Source organism: Gopherus flavomarginatus, chromosome 1 (genome assembly GCF_025201925.1).
Source record: "Gopherus flavomarginatus isolate rGopFla2 chromosome 1, rGopFla2.mat.asm, whole genome shotgun sequence".
Lineage (NCBI taxonomy): Eukaryota > Metazoa > Chordata > Testudines > Testudinidae > Gopherus > Gopherus flavomarginatus.
The window spans coordinates 311,548,603-311,571,941 of record NC_066617.1 but is presented as its reverse complement, the minus strand read 5'-3'; the positions used below and the strand labels follow the sequence as shown (position 1 = coordinate 311,571,941).

The window sequence follows — 23,339 nt, the reverse complement described above, 5'->3', positions numbered from 1 at the left end:
AGGGGTCCCTGAAGAGGGACCGGGATGGGGGGCGGGAGGGCGGGGATGAAGCAAATTGGAGGTGGCATCCTTGCTTCACCGTGCGTAGAACCCAAAGATCCGAAGTCAGTTGGGACCACGCCGGGAGGAAGTAGGAGAGACGGTTGGAAAAGGGAGGGAAAGGATCCTGTCTTGAGACTGGTACGCCGTCCCTGGGCGCACCTTCAAAAGTTGGAATTAGGGCCCGGTGATGCTTTAGAGGGCCCATGGTTTTGGCCCCCCTGGGGACCGGACTGGCATCTGCGGCCACCCTGCCCACGCCTTCTACTGAGGTCCTGCCTCTGCCGAGGCGTAAAGTACGGGCGGTGTGTTTGGGGTCTGAAGGGTCTACCCTGGGTTACGGGGGTATGCATTCCTAACAAGCACATGATGACCCTATTATCCTTCAGGCTCTGCAGCCTAGGATCAGTCTTCTCCGAGAACAAACCCTTGCCATCAAAGGGTAGGTCCTGGATGGTGTACTGCAGCTCAGGAGGCAGGTTAGAGACCTGGAGCCAAGAGATACGCCTCATGGTGATGCCTGAGGCCAAAGTGCTGGCCGCTGAGTCGGCCGCGTCTAGGGAGGAAGGAAGGAAAGTTTCTCCGACGAACGTCTGACTAACGTGCATGCGGCGCGTACACACCTAACTGGAATGCATATGAGCAATCACTCGAAGAAGAACTACTATTACGGTACATATTTAAAAAAAACCCTTGGTTTCAAAATAAAACTAACTCACTTTTGTGCCATCTAATTTTAACATAGACCAGTTCAAACATGTCTTCAATTTGTGCTCCAGAGCAGCTTAGCTGGGGTGTATTATTGTTTTTGCATTTCTTTTAATACTTGACACACAGTGTAACATGGCTGCTGAGCCATTCACCGGCCACTGCTGTTCTGGTCAGTTTTGTGTAGCAGTGAGGTAAGAACCAATTTCTTTATATTTAAACTAGACAAATTCAGACTGGCATATAGGCTAAATTATAAAAACTATCCAAACTCCTTATTGGGGGGCCATTTATCAGCTCTCAGAGTGATCTCCCCGATTCTCTCTCTGCCAGCATTGTATCTCATGAATTTGTGCTGATTTTCTATTTCATTTCAGCTGTCTTTATCCAGCAAGTCAGCTCTCTCATACACACACAAAAATACAGAGAACATGTATTAAGTTTTAATTGAAATGCTGCACATGTATAAGGTACAAATACATTCTGATTTGTTTGGCAATGAAAAAGAAATGATCAGAGAGAGATACAAAGATGTAGGTGCTAACTTACATGACTTGATTCTACAACCACTCAGGTCAATGATTTCACTAGCTCGGGAACAGAGCCTTTTAACATATGGGCAAAAAAGTAATGAAAATATGAGGCTATCAACTGTTGTCATTTACACAGAGGCAACCCTATCGCTGCAAGTGGGTAGGCATTGCCAGTGGAAATGATGGCAGAGTTTGAGCCACAGCATCCACATTGAGCAAGTGAGGCGGGTTACATTAAAGCGAGGAGAACCCAGCGGCACAGCCTCAATTCACATTCATTTCTTCTCTTCCAAGCTGCCGGGATACAGTGTTTGCTCCTCGGAGTGTAATTCTTCAGATATTTAATCTTCTAGACCAGGGATTCTCAAACTTCATTGCACTGTGACCCCTTTCTGATGACAAAAATGACTACGGGACCCCAAGATGGGGGACCGAAGCCTGAGCCTGCCCAAGCCCTGCGCGAAGCCAAAGCCCAAGGGCTTCAGCCCCAGGTGTGCGGCCTGTAACCAGGGCTGAAGGCTTTGGGTTTTGGCTTTGACCCTAGGCAGCAAGCCTAATGGCGACCCTAGCGACCCCATTAAAGCGGGGTCATGGCCCACAGTTTGAGTACAGCTCTTCTAGCCATACAGTGAAATCCAATGAACCTTTGGACTTTCACTGTAACAAAAGTGTGTCAAACAGCATGTTCTAGACAGCATCAGGGCCTGTTTGGGGGACCCTGAAAGGGTTTTCTCTTTGATTCCACTATGAGGAGAAATGGCTAGGGCAGGGGTGGCCAACCTGAGGCGGAGAAGGGGCCAGCATTTACCAATGTACATTGCCAAAGAGCCACAGTAATATGTCAGCAGCCCCCCATCAGTTCCCCACCCCGTCTCCCAGTGCCTCTTGCCCACTGGCAGCCCTGCCAATCAGCTCCTCCTGTCCCTTCCTGCATCTCCTGATCAGCTGTTTTGTGGCATGCAGGAGGCTCTGGGGAAGGAGCGAGGGCATGGAAGGCTCAGGAGAGGGGGCGGGAAGGGGTGGAGTGGGAGCAGGGCCTGTGGAAGAGCCAGGGGCTAAGCAGTGAGCACCCCCCCGCACACACACATTGGAAAGTTGGCAGCTGTAGCTCCAGCCCTGGAGTCGGTGCCTATACAAGGAGCCGCACATTAACTTCTGAAGAGCTGCATATGGCTCCAGAGCCACAGGTTGGCCACTCCTGAACTAGGGCCTGACATCACCATTCAGAATGGAAAACAGGTCACAAAGCACTATGGGCCGAAATGGCTTGCACTGCTAAGCCAAACCAGAATATGTGAACCCCACCCTGCCCATCCCACACAGGACCTTCTCAGCATTCCTGCTGAATAAACACAGCAGAATGAAATTCAGTCCTGGGCACAGGAGCAGAACTAGGCCGAGATGCCACTTACACCCTTAAAATAGGGCTTATGTGGTGCATCAACCTAGTGCGGCTGGCCCTCTGCTCTGGGGTGACCATAACCCACCAGGGCATGTAATGTAGCAACACAGCACACAGAATTAGTGCCTAACCACTCACTGTCAAAGTGGCTATACTTAAACTCTCAGGAACAGCTGCATGGGGAGTGCCGTTTTGCTCTGTTAGTGGGAATTAGGAAACAAAAAGCATCATGAAAATCATTTTCTGGGTGTGTGTCAGCCCACAAAGAAAAGGAATTAAGTTCCACTCAGATAGGTAGTTTTTCATGTAACTGTATGTACCATGTGCTCATCCCCATGATATGTGAGTGCCTCACACTTACAATCAAAACACAGTAGAAAGACCCTCTTAAGGTCTAGTCCAGTTTCTTTTCCTACGGGCAGCTGGAGTGGGCAATTGTGATGCTATTTTAATAGATTTTTGGGGAGTAAGTGTGTGACATTGCCACTCAGCTTTGGCATTTGTGATGTTCAGTTAAATAATCCCCTTTTGAGGTCATTGAAAATTATACTCAGAAAACGGATGTTGAAGAACAGCAGGTGAGAGATGGACTTCTGCTTGGAAGTGGTTAATCTTATAGCCAGAAATGCTTCCGAGAGGCTATGTAGGGACACTCTTCTTCCACAGCTAGCCATAAGCACCCATTGGGAGCAGCATATATGCGCCTACCCTTCTCCAACTGCTTTTAGAAGTATTCCAGTTATCTCTGTTGCATTTTGGATACCGACAGTCAGGAGTTCAATGGTGAGTTTGTATATTGGGGGGCAAAGACTGCAGCACAGCTCCGTGCCACTTTGTAAAAGAAAAGTACCAAAGGGATACATACGAATGGTGAGAGCTTCTTTAGCTCAGGAATATAGATCAGAGGTGGGAAACACTTGTACAGTTTTAGCATCAAATACTTGCTCAGCAGTCGGAGATGCACCACACACACTGGCTTCCCCTTAATTTGACAGGCCACACCCATGAAGTGTCTGATGGCTGTAGAATAGCTATTTGCCTAGGATGAAGCCAGTATGGTCTAAGTGAATCAAGTGGACGTCAGTTAAGTTGGATCAGATGGAATGGGGTCAAAAAAAAGCTCATCAGCCACACTTTGGGGCTGATTTTCAAGAACTTGACTCCCATTCAGGTAGCAGATGAAGAGCCCCGCAGGTTGAGCACTGAACTTTTTTTAAAACCTGGCCATAAGTATTATCACAGAAGCTAGTGTCTTTTGAAACTCTGGCTGCAACTGTGGGATAGAGCCCTTGAAAATCTGTTTCCTAGAGTCCCATCCACCTTCCCCACTTCCCCTTCATTATGGAAACTGGGATAGTAGGGCTGGTCAGGAACATACCAAAACTGTTTGAGGGAATAGGTCATTTTCAACAAATTTCGGGGTTCAAAAATTTTTTTGAAAACTTGTTTTGAAATTGTCTAAACATCCCATTTTAACATTTCTAAACAAAAGTCCATTTTGTTTTCAATCTGAACCAACCTTTCCTTTAGAAATTTAAGCTAATTATACTAACAATTTTAATAAAAAAGTCAAAGTTGAAACCAAACTTCACGATTGACCTGACCAGATTTGATTTATTCTTTTTCTGATGGTCAGTTCCCAAGAACTTTTGAGTGTGGCTTTTCATCCTGATTGGCACTGGGAACATTTTTTCAAAAAGCTAAAAAATGTTCCTGGGATGAGAAAACCATTTCCTACTCAGCTCTGTTTACAAGCGTATCCATCACTTGATAGGGTGTAAATGATGCTTTTGTGTTTGGCTGAGTTCACAAACAAAACATGCTGGGCGTGATTCTGATCGCATTCATACTGCAGAACATCAGGAGAAATTACGCTGATGGCAACAATTACACCAGTGAGAGGAGAATGGGTCCTAAGAGGCCAAAGAGAGACATTCTTCATTATATATATTCCCCAAGCAGTGTGTGCTTTTGTCTTCTTAACTCAGACTTTTTCTCCAGGCTGAATCTGGATCGCCTCACTGGCTCCTACTTTGATAAGAAAGGAAGAAGACAGAAGCACTGGAGTTGGCATGACTTCAGCCATCATGTTCATGCACCTCCTTTCCAGCCCATCTGCATGAAACTAAACATTTATATCAGGATTAAAATTGTAGCTCAGGAGCAAATTTACTTATCATTTACTAAACAACAAAACTGTATCCATTTCAACATCGGGGCGAGGCTAAAGGTAAGTTCTCAGGATTAAGCATCAGCACTACAAATCCATTTCCTATTCACCAGTTAATAGGACTAAATTGTCCCAATGGACAGGGCATTAACTTCTTCATAGAAATGCCTTTCGACTGAGATGTGACATTTTCTGGAGTCCTGTTAGTGTCCTTTGTTAAAAATCCTTACTGGCTATTTAGAAAGTTTATTCCACATCTGCAATTGCTGCTGAATAGAGCAAGCTGAAAATTGTATATTGGAGCATTTTTCTGACAGAAAATGCTGTTTTGGCAAAATTGAAACTTCCTACAGGACTGATTCTGATGAAATTTCAATTCAGAAAAGAAATAAAAAGCATTTTGATAAAGGTTAAAACATTCCATTTTAACATTTTCAGAACAGAATGTTTTGATCTTTTTTGTTTCAAAATTACTTGCATTTTGAAATGTATTATAGAAAATAAGTCAATTGAAACAAAAGTTTTGATTTTCTCTAAACAAAATGTTTCAATTACCCTGGAACTAATCCCTCCCCTCCTCTGAAATCCTGTTTTGCAGGAAACTTAAATGGTTTTTGTTCCAATTCAGAACTAATCCTGTGAAATGGAAATTCTGGTTCCTGCCCAGCTAACTCTCCTGCAGAACTTGGCTTAATAATAGGGTAGTGAACTTGCAGGCATACATGTGTATATCAGGGCCCTCTGCTGGATGAAAACAGAACTACTCAGCTCTTTACCATTGTTCCTATATTGCAAGCAGCTATGGAAATCTCTTAGCTCAAGTGGCAGGGCTCCTGCGGCTTTGAACAGGGAAGATCCAAGTTCACGCCCATAAACAGTAAGCTGGAGACCACAAGTCCCAAGACTTATCTTCAGCTGCTGTATTGTTTACGGCACAGCTGAAAGTTCCACTACACAACCTCCCCACACATCTTTTTAAAAATTTAGCTTGTGGGAGAAAGACAAATTGGAGATGGAAGGATTAGTTCCACCTATGTTCACTCAACTTTACTCAGTTCCTGTTTGAAGGACCCAGGGACACTTTTGGTGCTTCCTTAGACTTTTAATGAGGTTCGCTTGGCTTTGTAGAAATTACTCCAGAATGTGACATCAAATAAAATCAAAATGGGTTTCTTGTGGCATGCCTAGATAACAAGGGTGTCTCAGAACGATGCACTGTGGGATTATTTTCAGTGAACAAAGGATGCACCAGGAGGATTTCACAGTAAACAAGTGTGAAAAGTTTAATTTACTTTCTATGGCAAATAACCCCTATCTCCCTTGGGCTACTAGAGACACAGCTTCAAGGTGTATTTAACTATTTTAGGTTTTTCCGTTTACAGGTGAAGATTTAATATGGTTTAAATAAAAGCTCACTGTAAACACTTTGCATAGACTGATAGTGCAGCATTTTCTGATATTCTGCAATGGGATTATAAATATTAATCATGCAGCCTTTTCGGTTGACTCAGAAGACTAAGTTCTCTTTACGTTGGCTTTTTTGCAGTTGAAAGACACAGCCACACTCCACTTACTTAAACCAGCAGAAAACCAACTGGGGCTACTCCTGCACTCCAAAAGCATTCAGATCAACAGCCTCCTAGCCAAAATGAAGAAAGTATTACGAGACTTGCAGCGCACACCATTAAACAAAATTCAGGCACGGCCTCTTGTTCTAGCACAGCTGCGTAAACTGCTGAAATGGAGAGGTAGAAAGACTCTTGCCCAGTAGACACTCTGGGTGTTGCAATGTTAGATTTCCCTCCAGTCAAGTAAGGTTATGTGAGCAGTTCACGGTGAAAAAAAAATAAAACTCATTTTCAAGCATGTCCTAAGTGTTTAGCTGTATTCCAATGTAGAGCATCTATAGCACTAAACAGCACATTTGAAAATATGCAGTGGATTGTATATTCCTATGGATAGACCAATACATGTGCACTTGTTTGATAGAATGAGAAGGTGGTTCTTGTAAGTAGGAGAAAGGACAATAGGGTAACCGTAAGTTTGGTGGGAGCCTATGTTAAACAGTGCCTGTTGCGTGACCCAGTGAGCATGCCTTGCCCAGCATTTCTGCCCACAAATTCATTGTGGGATGAATAAGCAGCATGTGTATAGTGCAACAAAACACCCCCCTTGGTTACTAAAGGGGAAGGGTATGAATATGAATGAAAGAAAAAGATTGTGGACGAAGAGCCTTGTGTGGTATGAACTCTCTCCAATTCTTATCACAGTGATCATCCCAGAGGGTTAACACAGGGAAGTAGCCTGAGCGACAAGGGTTGGTGTTGAACAAGCCTCCACCTGTGTCCGTCAGTGAGACAGGGGGAAGAGAACGGGGCTCTGCCACAGATCCTAACCAAAACGACAAGTTAATCAAAGAAATGGAGCTAAGAATTTTTTTCCTCTCTGAACTGGTTTTCTTAAATGAAACAGTTGGACACCACTATTATTTCAGCCTGTCCTTGTAAGTCACTCTCGCAAGTCTTCATGATTCTTTTGCTCTTCTCTGAAAAGCCTTCAGTTTGTCTACAATTTTCTTGAAGTGCCCAGACCTGAATGGAGTATATTCTAGGAGTGGTCTGACTGGTACTGAATGAAAAGGGACTATATGTTCACTACTCTCCATAACATATGGTCTCTGTGCATATAGCCTAAGCATTTTTCCCCCCTACCATTTCACAGAACCAACTCATTCCTAATTCACTATTATCAAACTTGGGCCTCTATGTTACTGCATGCCAGATTTCTCTCCCCTTGAATACCTGGGTTTCATATTTCCCCCAGCTACAGTAGCTTGCACTTCAACAAGTTCAGATTCATTTTATTATTTCCTGACGATATTTCTACCTCTCTAGGTCCCTTTATTAGTCATCACTACTTCTTCAGTCTTCCAGCTAGCTTTCCATCCACATGGCAGCACTCATAACCAAACCAATTTCAATTTGTTTTTCCAACTAAAATTTCAAGATGCTATCAAATGATGTACCAGATTTCAGATCGTAGATGTACTTCATTCACTAGTTTAGTAAATGTATTAAAAGGTGATCATGTTCACGTGGCATGACGTTCTTTATAAATCATTCTGCTTATTCTTTGTGGCTGTTATAAATGTTTACATCCAGTGTACCTAGGAAGGCATGACATGTTACAGAATTTTAGAAACTTCGAAAAAAAATTACTTATCTAATGAATATTCCTTCCATAAACTGAGTGTGTTCTGAAGTGTTTTATGTTGTCCCCACATCGTTCCTCCTGTTTGAAACTTCTTGGCTTGGACACAAAGGGAGCCCCTACGATTTTCACTATTGTATTAGCAATTGGGATGGATGTGGAAACTGGACCAAGACTCAAAACAAATCAATAATAATGTCCAAAAGACTTCTTTGGGTGCCATGTAGTTATTCACTCAGTTTAGTTTTGAATGGTATAATTCAAACAGGTGTTAGGGCCCTGCCTCTTCATTATGGTGTGTGTGTTCAGGAGAGTGATCAGGAAACAACTGCTATGAGGCACCACCATAGGCGTGACAATGAAACCACTTGAATTCTACAAATGCGATTAGGGAAAACAGTTTTTTTTAAAAAATAGTGAATTCAAATGCCACTGTCAAAACCAAGGGATAAATGGGAAGTTTATATTGCCATTACAAGGAAAAAACCACAACATTCTGGGAGGAACATTCCTACAGGACTGAACACCAGAAGAACAACACATTCAATACGTAACGACGAAGGATAGACAGATGAACCAGCAAGTAACTAGGCAACAAGCAAAGTCATCATATAAAACCAGGGCTGAATAATACTGGTGCGTTCTGCCATCAGCTCCCAAGTTTACTCTTAGCAAAAGCCAATTAGTTAAAATATTACAACCTTGGCGTCTTCCCTATAATAAAATTGCAGTGAAGAGACCATTTAGTCACACAAGATCCTTCATGAGTAAAGAAAATACAAATTTACTTTTATTATGACTACAAAGAGATGAATTCAACACAATTAGCTGCACAATCAGTACTCAATGATGCATCTGTCTGTGCCAGATAAAGCCAGTGCTCTTACTGCTAACAACAAAATAGATCTTGTCTTTCTTAATGAAGCACCGTACATGCCTGCAGGAGATTTATTGGTTTGCCATTACAGTTATCTTGTCAGACAAGTCTCAAATACACACAAAGCTTTACTCAGGGACGGAAATAGGAAGCAAAATTTTTATTTTAAAAAAACATTAAAAACAGCAAATGTCTAGTCAGATCATATAAAGCACTTTAAATTAATCTTTTGAAATTATTTACACTATTATATATGTAAATATCTGAAACTGTACATGTTTAAACAAATCTTCATTTAGCAAACAGGCTGAATAAACTGATTGCTCTTGGAATCTTTTAAATCAGCTGTGCTAGAGCTCTGAGTATTTTAGAAGTGAAAAGATTCAAAACACAAGACTAACTTAATATTTTACCCTTCAGACCATTTCTGTACAATTAATTCAGCCATAACTCCGTACAGCCCTCATGCACTCTTTTGTAAAACACTATAAAAAGACCAAATGTACATATATTACAAAGCATTGGACATTATTTTACAGCCTATGTTCTTGAATAGGTAAAGGGAAGGGGTATGTTCTCTTCCTTGTTAGTTCCTTAGTTAATTTCAAAAAGTTACATGAGATCCTGTAAGTACCATTTTCATACCCCAGAGTGTCTGCTATAATGCTGCTCATGGTGGCTTTAAAACTTGCCATTTTAGTATCCAGTCAAGCTGATCTGTAACAGCAAAACTGTTAAATCAAGTTACCAAAAATATGTAAAATTTCTACAACATGTAAGCTAGAGAATAAGTAAAAATCTGCCATTTAAGTTGCTATCTTGCCTTCCACATATCTATACAATAAGGTCAGTAAAGACACTCTAAAGCCATTTTCAGTGTTTCATTCAGTTTATGGACAAGTGTTTAAGCACTTAACCTTCTGAAATGGAACATGGCAATGTTGTGTATCAATCATTCATTGCACACTGACCATAATCAGATGTTACACATATGCATAGCTTACTGATCAGCAGGTACTTCTCTCATGACCCTAACTTATAAAGGTGCTTTTGTATTCACTCATGATCACTTCTCCTTTACACATCTTTACTCCATCGCATCAGTACTGCACAAGTTCCACAGTCACTACTTTGCCACAAGGAGCTGCTCTTCGAGCCCCTTTCCCTGGCCTACAGCATCTTAGCACTCACTTCTGACAATGCGGCGGCACTGCTCAACCTTAAATCAGAAAAAATAAAACCCCTTAACCTGAAACCTTAAGTACCTGAAAACTTTAATGCTAAGCTTCACCTTTGCCATAAAGCCTTTAGTACATGGGTAGTTCCCCATCACAAACATTAACAATTATATTGCACAGCTTTCCACTGCAAAACCCACATATTCATTTCATAACACGGTCAGAACTCTTTAAAGATTCTTCACTTAGAGCACTCCAGAATAACAGAGTACAAGTGTCAGTGCTAACTTCTACTAATCATTACAGGGCACCGAAAATACATGGCGTCAAATATTGCAGAACGTTCTGAAATTCAAGGGAAACAAGACAGTTTTCACAAACTAATATACTTTGAACTACGTTCTTCAAATGTATTGTGGACTAAAAGGATTCTTCGAAGGGTTGAGAAAAATGAGTGTGCCTGTCAAAACGAAGTTGCAGCAACATTTGACACTCAGATCACCACCCCATTCAAACACAGTGCACACTGACTTTTTTCAACTTTGATTTCCTGTCATTTATCTTCAGTGTGTGTCATGAAATTGCTAGTTCTTTTACTGCACACACATCTTCTCCATAAAAGGAAAAGAAGTGAGGTCTTAAATATATTTAAGTCTTAGCATTTCAATCTGAGACGTGTTTACAGCTGATGGCAAGGCAGAAACTGAGCTTGGATAAAAATCTTCAGCGAGTTTGTTCCCTTAAGTTTTAGGAAAGAAAAAACTGCCATACAATGTGTAGAACTCAATTCTTCTGTAAATCAGTATTAAGCAGCCCGGGGAGTATTAAAGCTGATGCCTTGACAGATCCCAGTGTAAATCCTTTATTTACTTCTGGCATATGATTGCATGTCCCCTTCACTGCCTGGCATACCACTGAGATTTACCTCAAATGGCCTGACTGTTGGGCTATTTAGACAGTGACAAAAGTAGGTTCACCTGAAAGGCAAAATGAAATACACGTTAGCTATTGTGTTGTTACCATTATTCAAGGTCAGGAGCAGACTTATGCTGTTTGAGCATCTAAACAAACATTCTACAAATCTCCAAGGATTTAGAGGAACCAAGAGAACAATTATAAGAATATTGGTCAAAATGTGCAATCATCAGTTCTAGCTAAGTTGCGTACTAAGAGTCTGTAATCAATGACTTGACAAACTAGCTCTTTCAGCTGTTACAATCTATTGTACCAACACAGCTTCTAATAAAACCGAGGGGAGGAATAGCTCAGTGGTTTGAGCATTGGCCTGTTAAATCCAGGGTTATGAGTTCAATTCTTGAGGGGGCCATTTAGGGATCTGAGGCAAAAATCTGTCTGGGGATTGGTGCTGCTTTGAGCAGGGGGTTGGACTAAGTGACCTCCTGAGGTCCCTTCCAACCCTAATATTCTATGATCCGCATGCAATTTTAAAAGGAATTTATGTGCAGTAGCCATCTGATAGATAATTAAGTAAATTTAAAATAGCCAAGAGGCACATTCTGAATCATTTACATTATTAATAACCCAGAAAACTTTAGCTTACATAAACCAGAAGGGGGAGAATAAAAGAGATCCAAAATACTGGTGCACCATTGACCATCACTAAAAGAACAGAAATCTGACTACTGTGGGAAAAATTCACCTTATCCCAGTAGATTATTCCTGCTCCATCTTCAGAGGAAGTTAATATTTTTCTCCCACTTCATGTTCCCTATCAAAATACCTTGTGGGGAAATTCCTCCTGTCCACATATTTGATTAACAGTTTAATACTGTGTGAACAAGAATCACCAGTTGATCCCCTATACCCAAGATACCACGGATATCCAATACATTTTTTTTTTAAAGCTATGGGATCACTAAGAGTGTGGCTTATGCAGGGTCTCCTGATGCAGAGTTCCTTACACTGACTATCTTTGAGGATAAACGCCCTCCTTAAACCTGAAATTCTGTTTAAGTTTCCATGATTAGCCACATTTTTCCAGTTGTTCATTAGTTCAAATGGATCCTTGCAATTCCTTCAGAATTTTTACACACCGAGCACATCTGATCACTTCTCCAAAGAGGAAAGGTGTCCGAAGCGGGTGTAGTTCACCAGAACAGTCCTTGCCATGACCTTGTACTATAAAATCCCAACGCTGCATGTCTTAATCACTAATCTCAGTTTTAAAACAGTTTAACAGATACTTGTAAAAACTAAACAACTGCATTTGCTCAGGGTTTACCGTTCAAATTAATTCTGGATTTTCAAAGAATCAGAAAAGAGGAATATGAATAAATATTAGGCAAAATGGACAAGCAGGTTAATTAAAAAGTGTGAGCTAGTCATGCGAAAATGAGTAATCTGTAAAATAAGGAGCTTCACTTTATACCTGTTCCATTGAAGGACAAGCTATGATCTGGAGATCTTCATTGCTAAATTCTTCCTTTAACAAAGCATGGAGTTTCTGGAACACGTGCTGAATATTAGTCTTTATAAAGGAAATAAAAATATTTAGTGTTGGAATATCACAAGATCTGTCTCAAATATGAAACAAACTGAACATCCTGTGTATCAAACAGCCTCTGAAGTGAATGGAGAAGTGTGTGTGGTAGAACTCTGTGCTCTTAAGAGTGGTTCTTCTCTAAAAAGTAACTCTAAAAACAGCATGGAGAGGTTTCCTTGTCTATTATATGACTACTCCAGATCATATGTACTATGTTAACAAGTAAAAGATTGGGGGGGGCGGGGGGTTCTTAACACTTAGCCTTGTATACTTAACCTGGCATCTAAGAACCATGCTGGGTTTTCTTGTGTGTGCACATTCACCAGTAACAGGTCCTCTGTTAAACCTGGCAACTCTCATTGGCTTTGATCGGTCTACACAGGTGTACCTGACTGGACTTACCAAACTTTGGTGATACACGAGAAGAAACAGAATCCAGACAATGCTCTCAATAAAATGTTTGCTGTGCACACTGGGTAGGTGTAAAAGCAATATACATTTATTTTCTTTACTCTGAACACTTACATTAGGTCTGTGGAATAAGGTTCCATTTTTACACGGTCTCTTTTCAGAGCAAAGCCACACTATGATTTATGATACCCTAGACTGCTTACTTACTACATGCATGGTGTCTTTCATACGATTACTGTCTGGATTTCTAATGTACAATAACGCACATACAAGAATATGTAATGGACAAAAGCAACAGAAATTCAGAAAATCCTGTAGAAGTTAAGAAAAATAAATAATCATCTAATAAAGAAACTTAGAAACAGCTACATTAATTCATTCCTACAAAAAATAAATGAGCTTACAAAGCACATTTTCAGAATGTATTCAACTACGTTAAGGTTGGCCAATCTATGGAAAGTATGCTGATGTATACACTAATGATACTTACCCTAATTGGCTTAAACAAAATGAATTCAGTGTCCTTATTGGCCAAGTATAATGACATGCTTCGTAATACTGATGGCAGCTTTGTTTTTATTGTCTTATAAGTGGAAGACACTAAATCATTGACCTTTGCTGGAAATAAAATTTAAAATGATTAGACACAAATATTTCCTCCTGCTAATTGAAAGTCTATATTTCAAATGATTCCCTCTATTTTTTCTCTACTTTATGCACATCACCATCCCACACCCTTCTGAACCCCCAAAATCACACTCACTACCCTTCAGTGGTCAAAAGCCTTGACAAGACTCCTCCCTTCAAGGCTGCTTATTTGGTTGGAGATGTGACTTTTGGGCAATACTCAGCTCAAGAAAAGAAAATAGTACTTCGCAAGATTTCTTTAAAGCGCTCGTCCCCGGTCTTCATGGAGACAGCGCACCTAGAACTAACCGTATGCTTGAGACAGCTATGCAGCCTACCATCACAGGACTGCTGTGCTGGATTAAAACGTGTTTTCTATATTGTTGCTACATACTTTTAATGCCATTTTCAAAGAGGCTTAAAAAAAAACATTGGGAAATATTCACAAACTTTAGGGGAAAAAGGGTTACAGCCTTTATTTTTTTACTCTTGCAGCTTTTGTATTTTCCTTTCCCTTCTCTGGCCTCTGAGAAATCTGACAGCATGGCAAATAGCTCATTGGGATTGTCCTACATACCAGGTGCTTCTTGAAATTTCATTTAAAATAAACAGGTTCTCATTTGCAAACATGCTATGTTCACATTTGCAATTACGTACAGAATCACAAAGCAAATGTTAAGACATAGGCTAGAAACTATAGCCAAGAGTTCCAATTAGCAACAAGATTGTTTGACCTGCAATGAGGCAGCACTGAATTATGAAGAAACATGTCAGGCCTTGCATTTTAAGAACTTAGTGCAACTAAAGGTTCAGATCTATGACACAAAGACTCAGATTTCTACATCTACTTATTGTAAATATCACAAAATATTAGCTCCTCAAACCCAACAAAGCTTCCTAGGAAGTGTTCTCATGTGAGCTCATAATATGAAGGAATTTGTAGTCTGCTTCTCACTTTGCATTTTCTCCAGAGTTGAAAATGTAATGTATTTACAAAACTAAAAACAATAAGCCTCAAAGTAATATTCAGTAATCCCTTTGGTATGGAAGCAGGAGCTTTACCTTAATCTAATCAAGGTAACTTTCAAGTACACTGTGCATTAAATGGTCATCACATGAAAAGTGCATTTCAACTGTCACATCTTCAACACTGTTTAATGCACCCACACACTGCACAAATTAAACTCATGTTTTGAAGTTTTCCAGATATTTAAAGTCACCTACAGGATATGGAAGATGAAGCTCTCTGGTATTAGATACTGAAACGAATACAATTGTTGAAAATACTTTGGCCAAGATTTTAAAAAACTAAAGCGATGGAGAGCTGTTGTGTGCTTGGCACTTTGAAAATCAGAAAAGTTCCTAAATACGGAGTAAGGAACCTAACATTTTAGGCTAAATTTGAAAGTCACGGTCTAGTAGAACAGAAAACAAATTACTTCCTGAAATGGTCTAGCCCAGAATGCATTTTGTACTGCTTTAATGTTCTCAAAAGTGATAACTAGAAAGGTTGTTTGGCTAAGTGGAATAGTTTTCAAAACAAGTTCTAGAAAAGTGGGAACTAATACAAACTGTCATCTACTAGCCAATATACTACCCTACAAGAGCCTCAGTAAGACTATTCTGAATAAAATGAAAAATGTAAAGCAAAGGAATACCTGGCTGTGCCCAAGGCTGCTGTGAAAGGTTGTATTTGGGACCTCCTTGACTGGCCATTGCTTTTAATGCAGCAACCTAAAACAATGAGAAATTTTTGTTTCCATTGGTATCAAAAAGTGAAATCATATCAAACAAATTTCTAGTCTGAGACAGTTTTTTTCCTTTCTTGTTGTCATGGTATAATCCCCAATCTGAACCTTAGCGTCCAAAAGATGGGGTACCAGCATGAATTCCTCTAAGCTCAATTACCAGCTTAGAACCTGTAGCGCTGCCACTAACCAGGAATTCCAGTGCCTGGTACACTCTGGTCCCCCCAAAACCTGGCCCGGGGACCCCCAAGACCCAGATCCTCTGGATCTTAACACAAGGAAAGTAAACCCTTTCCCCTACCGTTGCCTCTCCCAGGCTTCCCCTCCCTGGTTACCCTGGAAGATCACTGTGATTCAAAACTCCTTGAATCTTTAAACAGAGAGGACAATTCACCTTCCTCCCTCCTTCTCTTTCCCCCTCTCAGACTCTTCCTGAGAGAGAAAGTAATCCTGGCACAGAGAGAAATTAGCCTCTCTCTCCCCCTTCCCTCCTTTCTCCCCACCAATTCCCTGGTGAATCCAGACCCAGTCCCCTGGAGTCTCACACCAGAATACAAAAGCAATCAGGTTCTTGAACAAGAAAAGCTTTTAATTAAAAAGAGAAAAACAGTAAAAATTATCTTTGTAAATTAAAATGGAATAGGTACAGGATCTTTCAGCTGTAGACACTGGGAACACCCTCCCAGCCTAAGTATACAAGTACAAATTAAAATCTTTTCAGCAAAATACCAATTTGAACTCCTTTCAGCGAAATACACATTTGCAAATAAAGAAAACAAACATAAGCCTAACTCGCTTTATCTACTTATCTACCTAGTACTCACTAGTCTGAACTTATAAGAGCCTGTATTGGAGAGAAACCTGGTTGCCCGTCTGATCCCTCTGAGCCCCCAGAGCGAACAACAATCAAAATCTAACAGCACAGCACAAAAACTTCCCTCCCTCAAGATTTGAAAGTATCCTGTCCTCTGATTGGTCCTTGGGTCAGGTGACAGCCAGGCTCACTGTTCTTGTTAACCCTTTCCAGGCAAAGAGATATGAGGCACTTCTGTTTTATTAACTCTTACTTATCTGTTTATGACACTTGTATATTTTGATTGAGGATATAAATAGAAGGAAAGTCAAGTCATGACAAGTGCAATTCCAAAAACAATAGTGTAAGATTTCTGTTCCATATTTATTTATACAATTAATAGGAGGCTAATTTAATCTTGATAATACTTATGCCTGACAAATGAAAGGGAAGCAAATCGAGATACATTAACCATTTCAAAAGAATCTGTAGCTACATAAAAGATAACAGAGTAAGCCCTTAAAAGGAACAGTGTACCTAGCCAATCTTGGCCAAAAAAAATGCAAATGCAGCAGTCAAACCCACGTAGGCATCTTAACATGCTGAGTTGTCAGAATGTCTTACTGTACAATATAAAAACTCTTCTCACAACTGAAATTAGAAAAGGGGCCAGATTTACAAATATATTTAGACGCCTACAGATAGGCACTTTAGTATATCCCACCGGGGGCCTAAGTAAGCTAGGTGCGTAAATCCTATAGAAAATCATAGGAATTATGCACCTAACTCACTTAGGCATGTTTGTAAATCTCACTAGGCACCTACCTCCATCTTCACGCATCTAAATATTTCATTTAGTCCAGGGACCAAGGCACTTTTTAAAAGTAAATTCACTGTTGTAATTTTCTGAACTCCCACAAGCAAGGAAACAGGATAACTTTGGTGTTACTGCAACCACCAGTCTTGGGGTGTCACGATCCTCATGATAAACCTGTTTATATGCAGTTATACTAAAGATGTTACAAATACAAGGACTCAACAATGCTCAGCATGTCCAGTGCTTTTCCTCTTCAAAGCACTTTACAAACATCATTTCTATTGTATGATCTTTCCACACTGAACTTGCATAAAAAGAGAGAACAACCTCAGCATTAATACTGCTTCAGAGATGTCCACTGAACAGAAAAGATGCTTTGCTACACCCTCCTTCAAACAGACACATTTACTGCTTAAAGTATACCATACAGAAAGTGTTACTATAAAAAAAAAAACTGACAAAAGTTACCTCCATGGATCTCTTGCCTTCATCTCAACAGTATACATCAGGAGAAAAAAGTTATTTAATATAGACTACTTCTATCTGCCAAGGATAAGAACACTATTCTTCCATGAAAAACAGTGCCCTAAATACACTGTATTACAATCTCTCACACTGCAAATAAAGCTTGTATTGCCATTCTAAGCAAGATCATTAGGGTTTATTCCCAGGTATGTTCACTTGGTTGGTTTTAGTTAATGTTCATAACTTAAAATGTGACATGGTAATTCTGTTATTAAAGTTTTCAATACCATATTCATAAAAATTGTGCAAAAACTATGTTAAGAAAATAAAATGGTTGCAAAGTCAATCATGTAGAAGTTAGGAAATTAGAAACTATTGTAATGCATTTGAACATGCAGCCTTAATTCTGGCATTTCCTAACTTTTCAGTGCTTGACTTTATACATAAAGAACTGCTAAATTAACATTATGATGTCTGCAATATCCTGGGTTTTTAAAAAAGCAAACTGAAAACAAATTCCATCATGTGGCATCATATTAACACCCACATGGTTCATCAGCAGGATCAGAACCTTAATATCCACTGCAGAGATCTCTGCCACTTGAACTGAGAATAAAAGACAATTACTCACCTTTGTAACTGTTGTTCTTCGAGATGTGTTGCTCACATCCATTCCAGTTAGGTGTGCGCGCCGCGCGTGCACGTTCGTCGGAAACTTTTTACCCTAGCAACTCCAGTGGGCCGGCAGGTCGCCCCCTAGAGTGGCGCCGCCATGGCACCCGATATATACCCCTGCCGGCCCACCCGCTCCTCAGTTCCTTCTTGCCGGCTACTCCGACAGTGGGGAAGGAGGGCGGGTGTGGAATGGATGTGAGCAACACATCTCGAAGAACAACAGTTACAAAGGTGAGTAACCGTCTTTTCTTCTTCGAGTGATTGCTCACATCCATTCCAGTTAGGTGAATCCCAAGCCATACCTAGGCGGTGGGGTCGGAGTGAGAAGTAGCGGCATGGAGCACTGCAGATCCGAAGGCCGCGTCCTCTCTGGACTGCTGGACAAGGGCGTAGTGGGAAGCAAAGGTGTGGACCGATGACCAGGTCGCTGCCCGACAGATTTCCTGGATGGGCACACGGGCGAGGAAAGCCAGCGACGACGCCTGCGCCCTGGTAGAGTGCGCAGTCACACGGCCCGTAGGAACGTGGGCCAATTCATAGCAGGTCCTGATACAGGATGTTACCCACGAGGATAACCTCTGCGAAGAAATGGGAAGCCCCTTAATGCGGTCCGCTACTGCCACGAAAAGCTGGGGGGCTTTGCGGAACGGTTTGGTCCTCTCCACATAGAACGCGAGAGCCCGACGGACATCAAGCGAGTGGAGTTGTTGCTCCCTGCGTGAAGAATGAGGTTTCGGGAAAAAAACTGGGAGGAATATCTCTTGGATGACGTTCAAGGCTGAGACCACCTTGGGGAGAAAGGCAGGGTGCGGTCTCAGCTGCACCTTATCTTTATGGAAGACTGTATACGGGGGATCTACCGTGAGAGCCCGGAGATCCGACACCCATCTAGCTGAGGTAATAGCTACTAAAAAGGCAGTCTTCCAAGAAAGATAGAGCAGGGAGCAAGTAGCTAACGGCTCAAAGGGGGGCCCCATGAGCCGAGACAACACCAGGTTAAGATCCCAGGTAGGGGCAGGGGGTCGGACGTTAGGGTATAGACGTTCCAGCCCCTTAAGGAATCTAGTCACCGTCGGGTGAGAGAAAACGGAGCGGCCATCCCCACCCGGGTGAAAGGTGGAGATAGCCGCCAGGTGGACCCGCAGGGACAATATTGCCAGACCCTGTTGTTTGAGGGACCAAATATAGTCCAAAATATTGGCCACCGAAATTTCCATCGGGAGGAGACCTTTCTCCACGCACCAACAGGAGAAATGCTTCCACTTGGCCGAGTATGTCGCTCTAGTGGAAGGCTTCCTGCTGCCCAAGAGTACCTCACGTACCGGGGTGGAGCAGCGCAACTCAGAACTGGTCAGCCACGCAGGAGCCACGCTGCTAGGTGCAGCGACTGGAGGTCCGGGTGACAGAGAGTTCCGTGGTCCTGGGCGATCAGGTCCGGGTGAAGGGGCAGGGGAACTGGGTCGGCTATGGCCAGGTCCAGCAACCTGGGGTACCAATGCTGTCTGGGCCACGCCGGGGCTACCATGATCACGCGGGCCCTGTCCCTGCGCACCTTCAGAAGGACCCTGTGGACCAGCGGGAACGGGGGGAATGCGTAGAACAAGTGGGTCGTCCGTGGAATAAGGAAGGCGTCCGCTATAGACCCAGGTTCCCGGCCCTGAAAGGAGCAGAACGCCTGGCATTTCCTGTTCCCCCTGGACGCGAAGAGGTCCACGCGGGGACAACTCCACCTCTGGAAGATCGAGAGGGCGACGTCCGGGCGAAGGGACCACTCGTGCGAGAGGAAAGATCTGCTCAGGCGGTCCGCCAGCGTGTTCCGTACTCCGGGGAGGAAGGAAGCCGTGAGGTGAATGGAGTGGGCTATACAAAAGTCCCAGAGTCGCATCGCCTCGTGACATAGGGGAGAGGATCTGGTGCCGCCCTGCTTGTTGATATAGTACATGGTCGTCGTGTTGTCGGTAAATACCGCGACACAACGACCCCGAAGCTGGTGACAGAACGTTTGACAAGCAAGGCGGACCGCTCTCAACTCCCGCATGTTGATGTGTAACCTCACCTCCTGCGGGGACCACAGGCCCTGTGTTCTCAGGGTTCCCAGGTGGGCCCCCCAGCCGAGATCTGAGGCATCCGTCGTTAGGGACACTGAGGGCTGGGGCGAGTGGAATGGGAGCCCCGCACACAGTACGGACTGGTCTAGCCACCAGCTGAGAGAATCCAACACCCCCTGGGGGATTGTGATCAGCATGTCTAGTGATTGCCTTGCCGGCCGGTAATGTGCGATGAACCACAACTGGAGGGGCCTCATGCGGAGCCGTGCGTACCCGGTCACAAATGTGCAGGCTGCCATATGGCCTAACAGGGTTAGACATGTCCGTATCGATGTCAAGGGGGCTGCCAACAAGCGCTGAACGATCGCCGACAACGCCTGGAACCTTGGCAACGGCAGAAGGGCCCTGGCCACAGTGGAGTCCAGGACGGCCCCAATGAACTCCACCCTCTGCGAGGGGAGCAGGGTGGACTTGTCCACGTTGATCATGAGGCCCAAGGTAGCAAACAGGCCGGTGATCCTGCGGACGTGGCTGCAGACCTGCAGCTCCGACGTGCCCCGAATTAACCAATCGTCGAGGTAAGGCAACACGTGAATGCGAATGCGCTGAAGATGTGCCACAACGACGGCCATGCATTTTGTGAATACCCTCGGAGCCATAGAAAGGCCAAATGGGAGGACTGCAAATTGGTAGTGAATGCGGCCCACCACGAATCGAAGGAAACGTCTGTGGTGTGGCCATATGGCAATATGAAAATAAGCGTCCTGCATGTCGAGGGCGGCATACCAGTCTCCAGGATCCAGGGATGGGATAATGGTCCCCAGGGATACCATGCGGAACTTCAACTTCACTAGGTATTTGTTGAGCTCTCGCAGGTCGAGGATAGGCCTGAGGCCTCCCTTGGCCTTGGGGATCAGAAAGTAGCGGGAATAAAACCCCTTGCCTTTCTCGTTTTCCGGAACCGCCTCTATAGCTCCTTTGTTGAGGAGCGTCTGTACCTCCTGGCGAAGGAATTGCTCGTGAGAGGGGTCCCTGAAGAGGGACGAGGAAGGGGGGAAGGTCGGTGCCGGGGAGCCTTTCCGGTGCCGGCGCGATCCGGTGCCGGTGTCGAGATGACGGCCTGCGAAGCTGCCGGGTCGAGTGCCGCTTCCATGAGGAGAGTCCTAAGTCTCTGGTCTCTCTCCTTCTTTGTTCTAGGCTTAAAAGCCTTGCAAATGCGGCACTTGTCCGACCTGTGCGATTCCCCCAGGCACTTTAGACACGCGTCGTGAGGGTCGCTGGTCGGCATCGGCTTCTTACAGGCCGCACATTGCTTAAAGCCCGGCGAACCAGGCATGAGCCCGGTGCCGGGTGCCGGAAAGGGCTACGACCCAAACCGGCTAACGACTATCTACAATATTATAAATAACTACACTTAACTACTAACTATTAACCGTAGAACAAGGAGAGCTAGGGACGTGGAGGACAGCTATGCCGCGCTCCACAGTTCCAACGACCGACACGGTGGTAAGAAGGAACTGAGGAGCAGGTGGGCCGGCAGGGGTATATATCGGGTGCCATGGCGGCGCCACTCTAGGGGGCGACCTGCCGGCCCACTGGAGTTGCTAGGGTAAAAAGTTTCTGACGAACGTGCACGTGCAGCGTGCACACCTAACTGGAATGGATGTGAGCAATCACTCGAAGAAGAACTGGCAGCACTACTAGAGTGTCATCCTCCATGTGGACAAATACGAGAGGGGGATGAGACGTATTTGCTAGTGTATAGTTAATGATAGTGGAAGAATGACCAAACTCAAGAATCTTGGGTTCCATTCCAAGTTATTGTTTATAGACTCTTCTGCCTCAGTCTCCCTACCCTACCACCCCGTTCATCCGAATCCTCTCTCTTCCTCTCCTCCTGTGGCAGGAGCAGCACTTGCAAAGAAAAGCCCTGCTCACTCCGTATGTTCACGGGCTTGGGCATTCCAAATACTGACAGACTCTTTCAAGAATGTAACTAATTTAATTAACTACCACACTCTATGCCTCTAAGCACATGACATCTGTGATTATACACTCAGGAAAATTTGGCTGGCTTTTCATGAAACAGCAAAACGTAAATCCCTGGCACCAAAGAGACCCCCTTCTCCTGCTTGGCTAAATTTCATGTCCCTGCTCTAAAGCACTGAGGCAACGCAGCTTCTCAATGAAACAGCATGAGAATTAATTTTAACGTGGGCAAAATATATGTTTCCCTAATCTCATTCTCAGCAATAGCGGAACAATTTCTGCTGAGGTTACAAGCAACTGAAAACGAAGTCTTATCATGGGAAGTGTCAGGCAGCCTTAAGTATAGGCTGCTTTACCAGCCCCGTCTATTATAAAATGAACATTAAACAAATTTAAATACAAATTAATCCTGCCATTTCAGAAAAAATATTTCAGTCAACACAGTGAATATACAGCCTCTTTGTACCTTTGACATGAACTCCTCCAGCTGCTCTATAAATTGTTTGGTATGCTGCTGAATAAACTGCTCACAAGCTGATTTCAGGTGGTGGTCTACATCTTTCTTAGAGTCAATATAATGTTCTCTGATCTCTGGAGTACCCTTGAAGACAAGACAATTATCTTCTTTTTATTTGCCCAGAAATCACCACACATTTAAACGAAATGAGATTTTTTTTCCTACGCGGAGTTAACAAAAAGACTTAATATTACCTCCAATAAGAACTGTATCAGTGCGTTGTTGCTGTTTAGTCTAAAAAATCTTGGAACAGTCTTTGGGTTCAGGATTTTAAATGCTGCATCTGTGAAGCAGAAAGTCAACAAGACTGTAAATGTACAGGATTCAGCCAGAGTAATTTAAACAGAAATACTTCATTTCTTCATTACAATGGCATGGCTTGATTACTACTATTTGTTATTAAAGTAACACCCAAGGCTCCAATCAGATGAGCGTCCCTTGTGCTAGCCCCACACACTGGGGAGCTTACAATGACCTCACTGCACATTAAGCAGTGGTGCCCCTTGTTTGGCTTGTCAGAGAAGGGGTGTTGCCCCTTTAAGGAGTAGAGAGCCAGTGAGATATGTGCTAAGTACAGGCTGCTCCAGGTCAGGTCAGCATGGGGGATGCAGACCCATTTCCCTCTGCCC

The 23,339-nt window shown here is 43.1% G+C and overlaps 2 protein-coding genes across 6 annotated transcripts in view; one reads left to right on the top strand and one right to left on the bottom strand.

Annotated features, from left to right (window-relative positions):
• ERICH6B (glutamate rich 6B) overlaps positions 1-6,623 on the top strand; it is a 66,878-nt gene extending 60,255 nt beyond the window's left edge. Inside the window, exons 14-15 of the mRNA XM_050948945.1 lie at positions 4,684-4,912; positions 6,399-6,623. Coding sequence (XP_050804902.1) covers positions 4,684-4,912; positions 6,399-6,623 — 454 coding nt within the window. The remainder of the gene's footprint in view (positions 1-4,683; positions 4,913-6,398) is intronic.
• A 2,461-nt stretch (positions 6,624-9,084) lies between these two features.
• The window catches only part of COG3 (component of oligomeric golgi complex 3), a 54,378-nt gene continuing 40,123 nt past the window's right edge, over positions 9,085-23,339 (bottom strand). For all 5 annotated transcript variants that reach the window (XM_050948258.1, XM_050948252.1, XM_050948267.1 and 2 more), the window contains 6 exons: positions 22,905-22,993; positions 22,660-22,794; positions 15,317-15,392; positions 13,522-13,649; positions 12,507-12,605; positions 9,085-11,094 (listed from right to left, as the gene is read on the bottom strand). In XM_050948258.1, the coding sequence (XP_050804215.1) occupies positions 11,065-11,094; positions 12,507-12,605; positions 13,522-13,649; positions 15,317-15,392; positions 22,660-22,794; positions 22,905-22,993 (557 nt within the window). In that variant the 3' untranslated portion in view covers positions 9,085-11,064. The remainder of the gene's footprint in view (positions 11,095-12,506; positions 12,606-13,521; positions 13,650-15,316; positions 15,393-22,659; positions 22,795-22,904; positions 22,994-23,339) is intronic.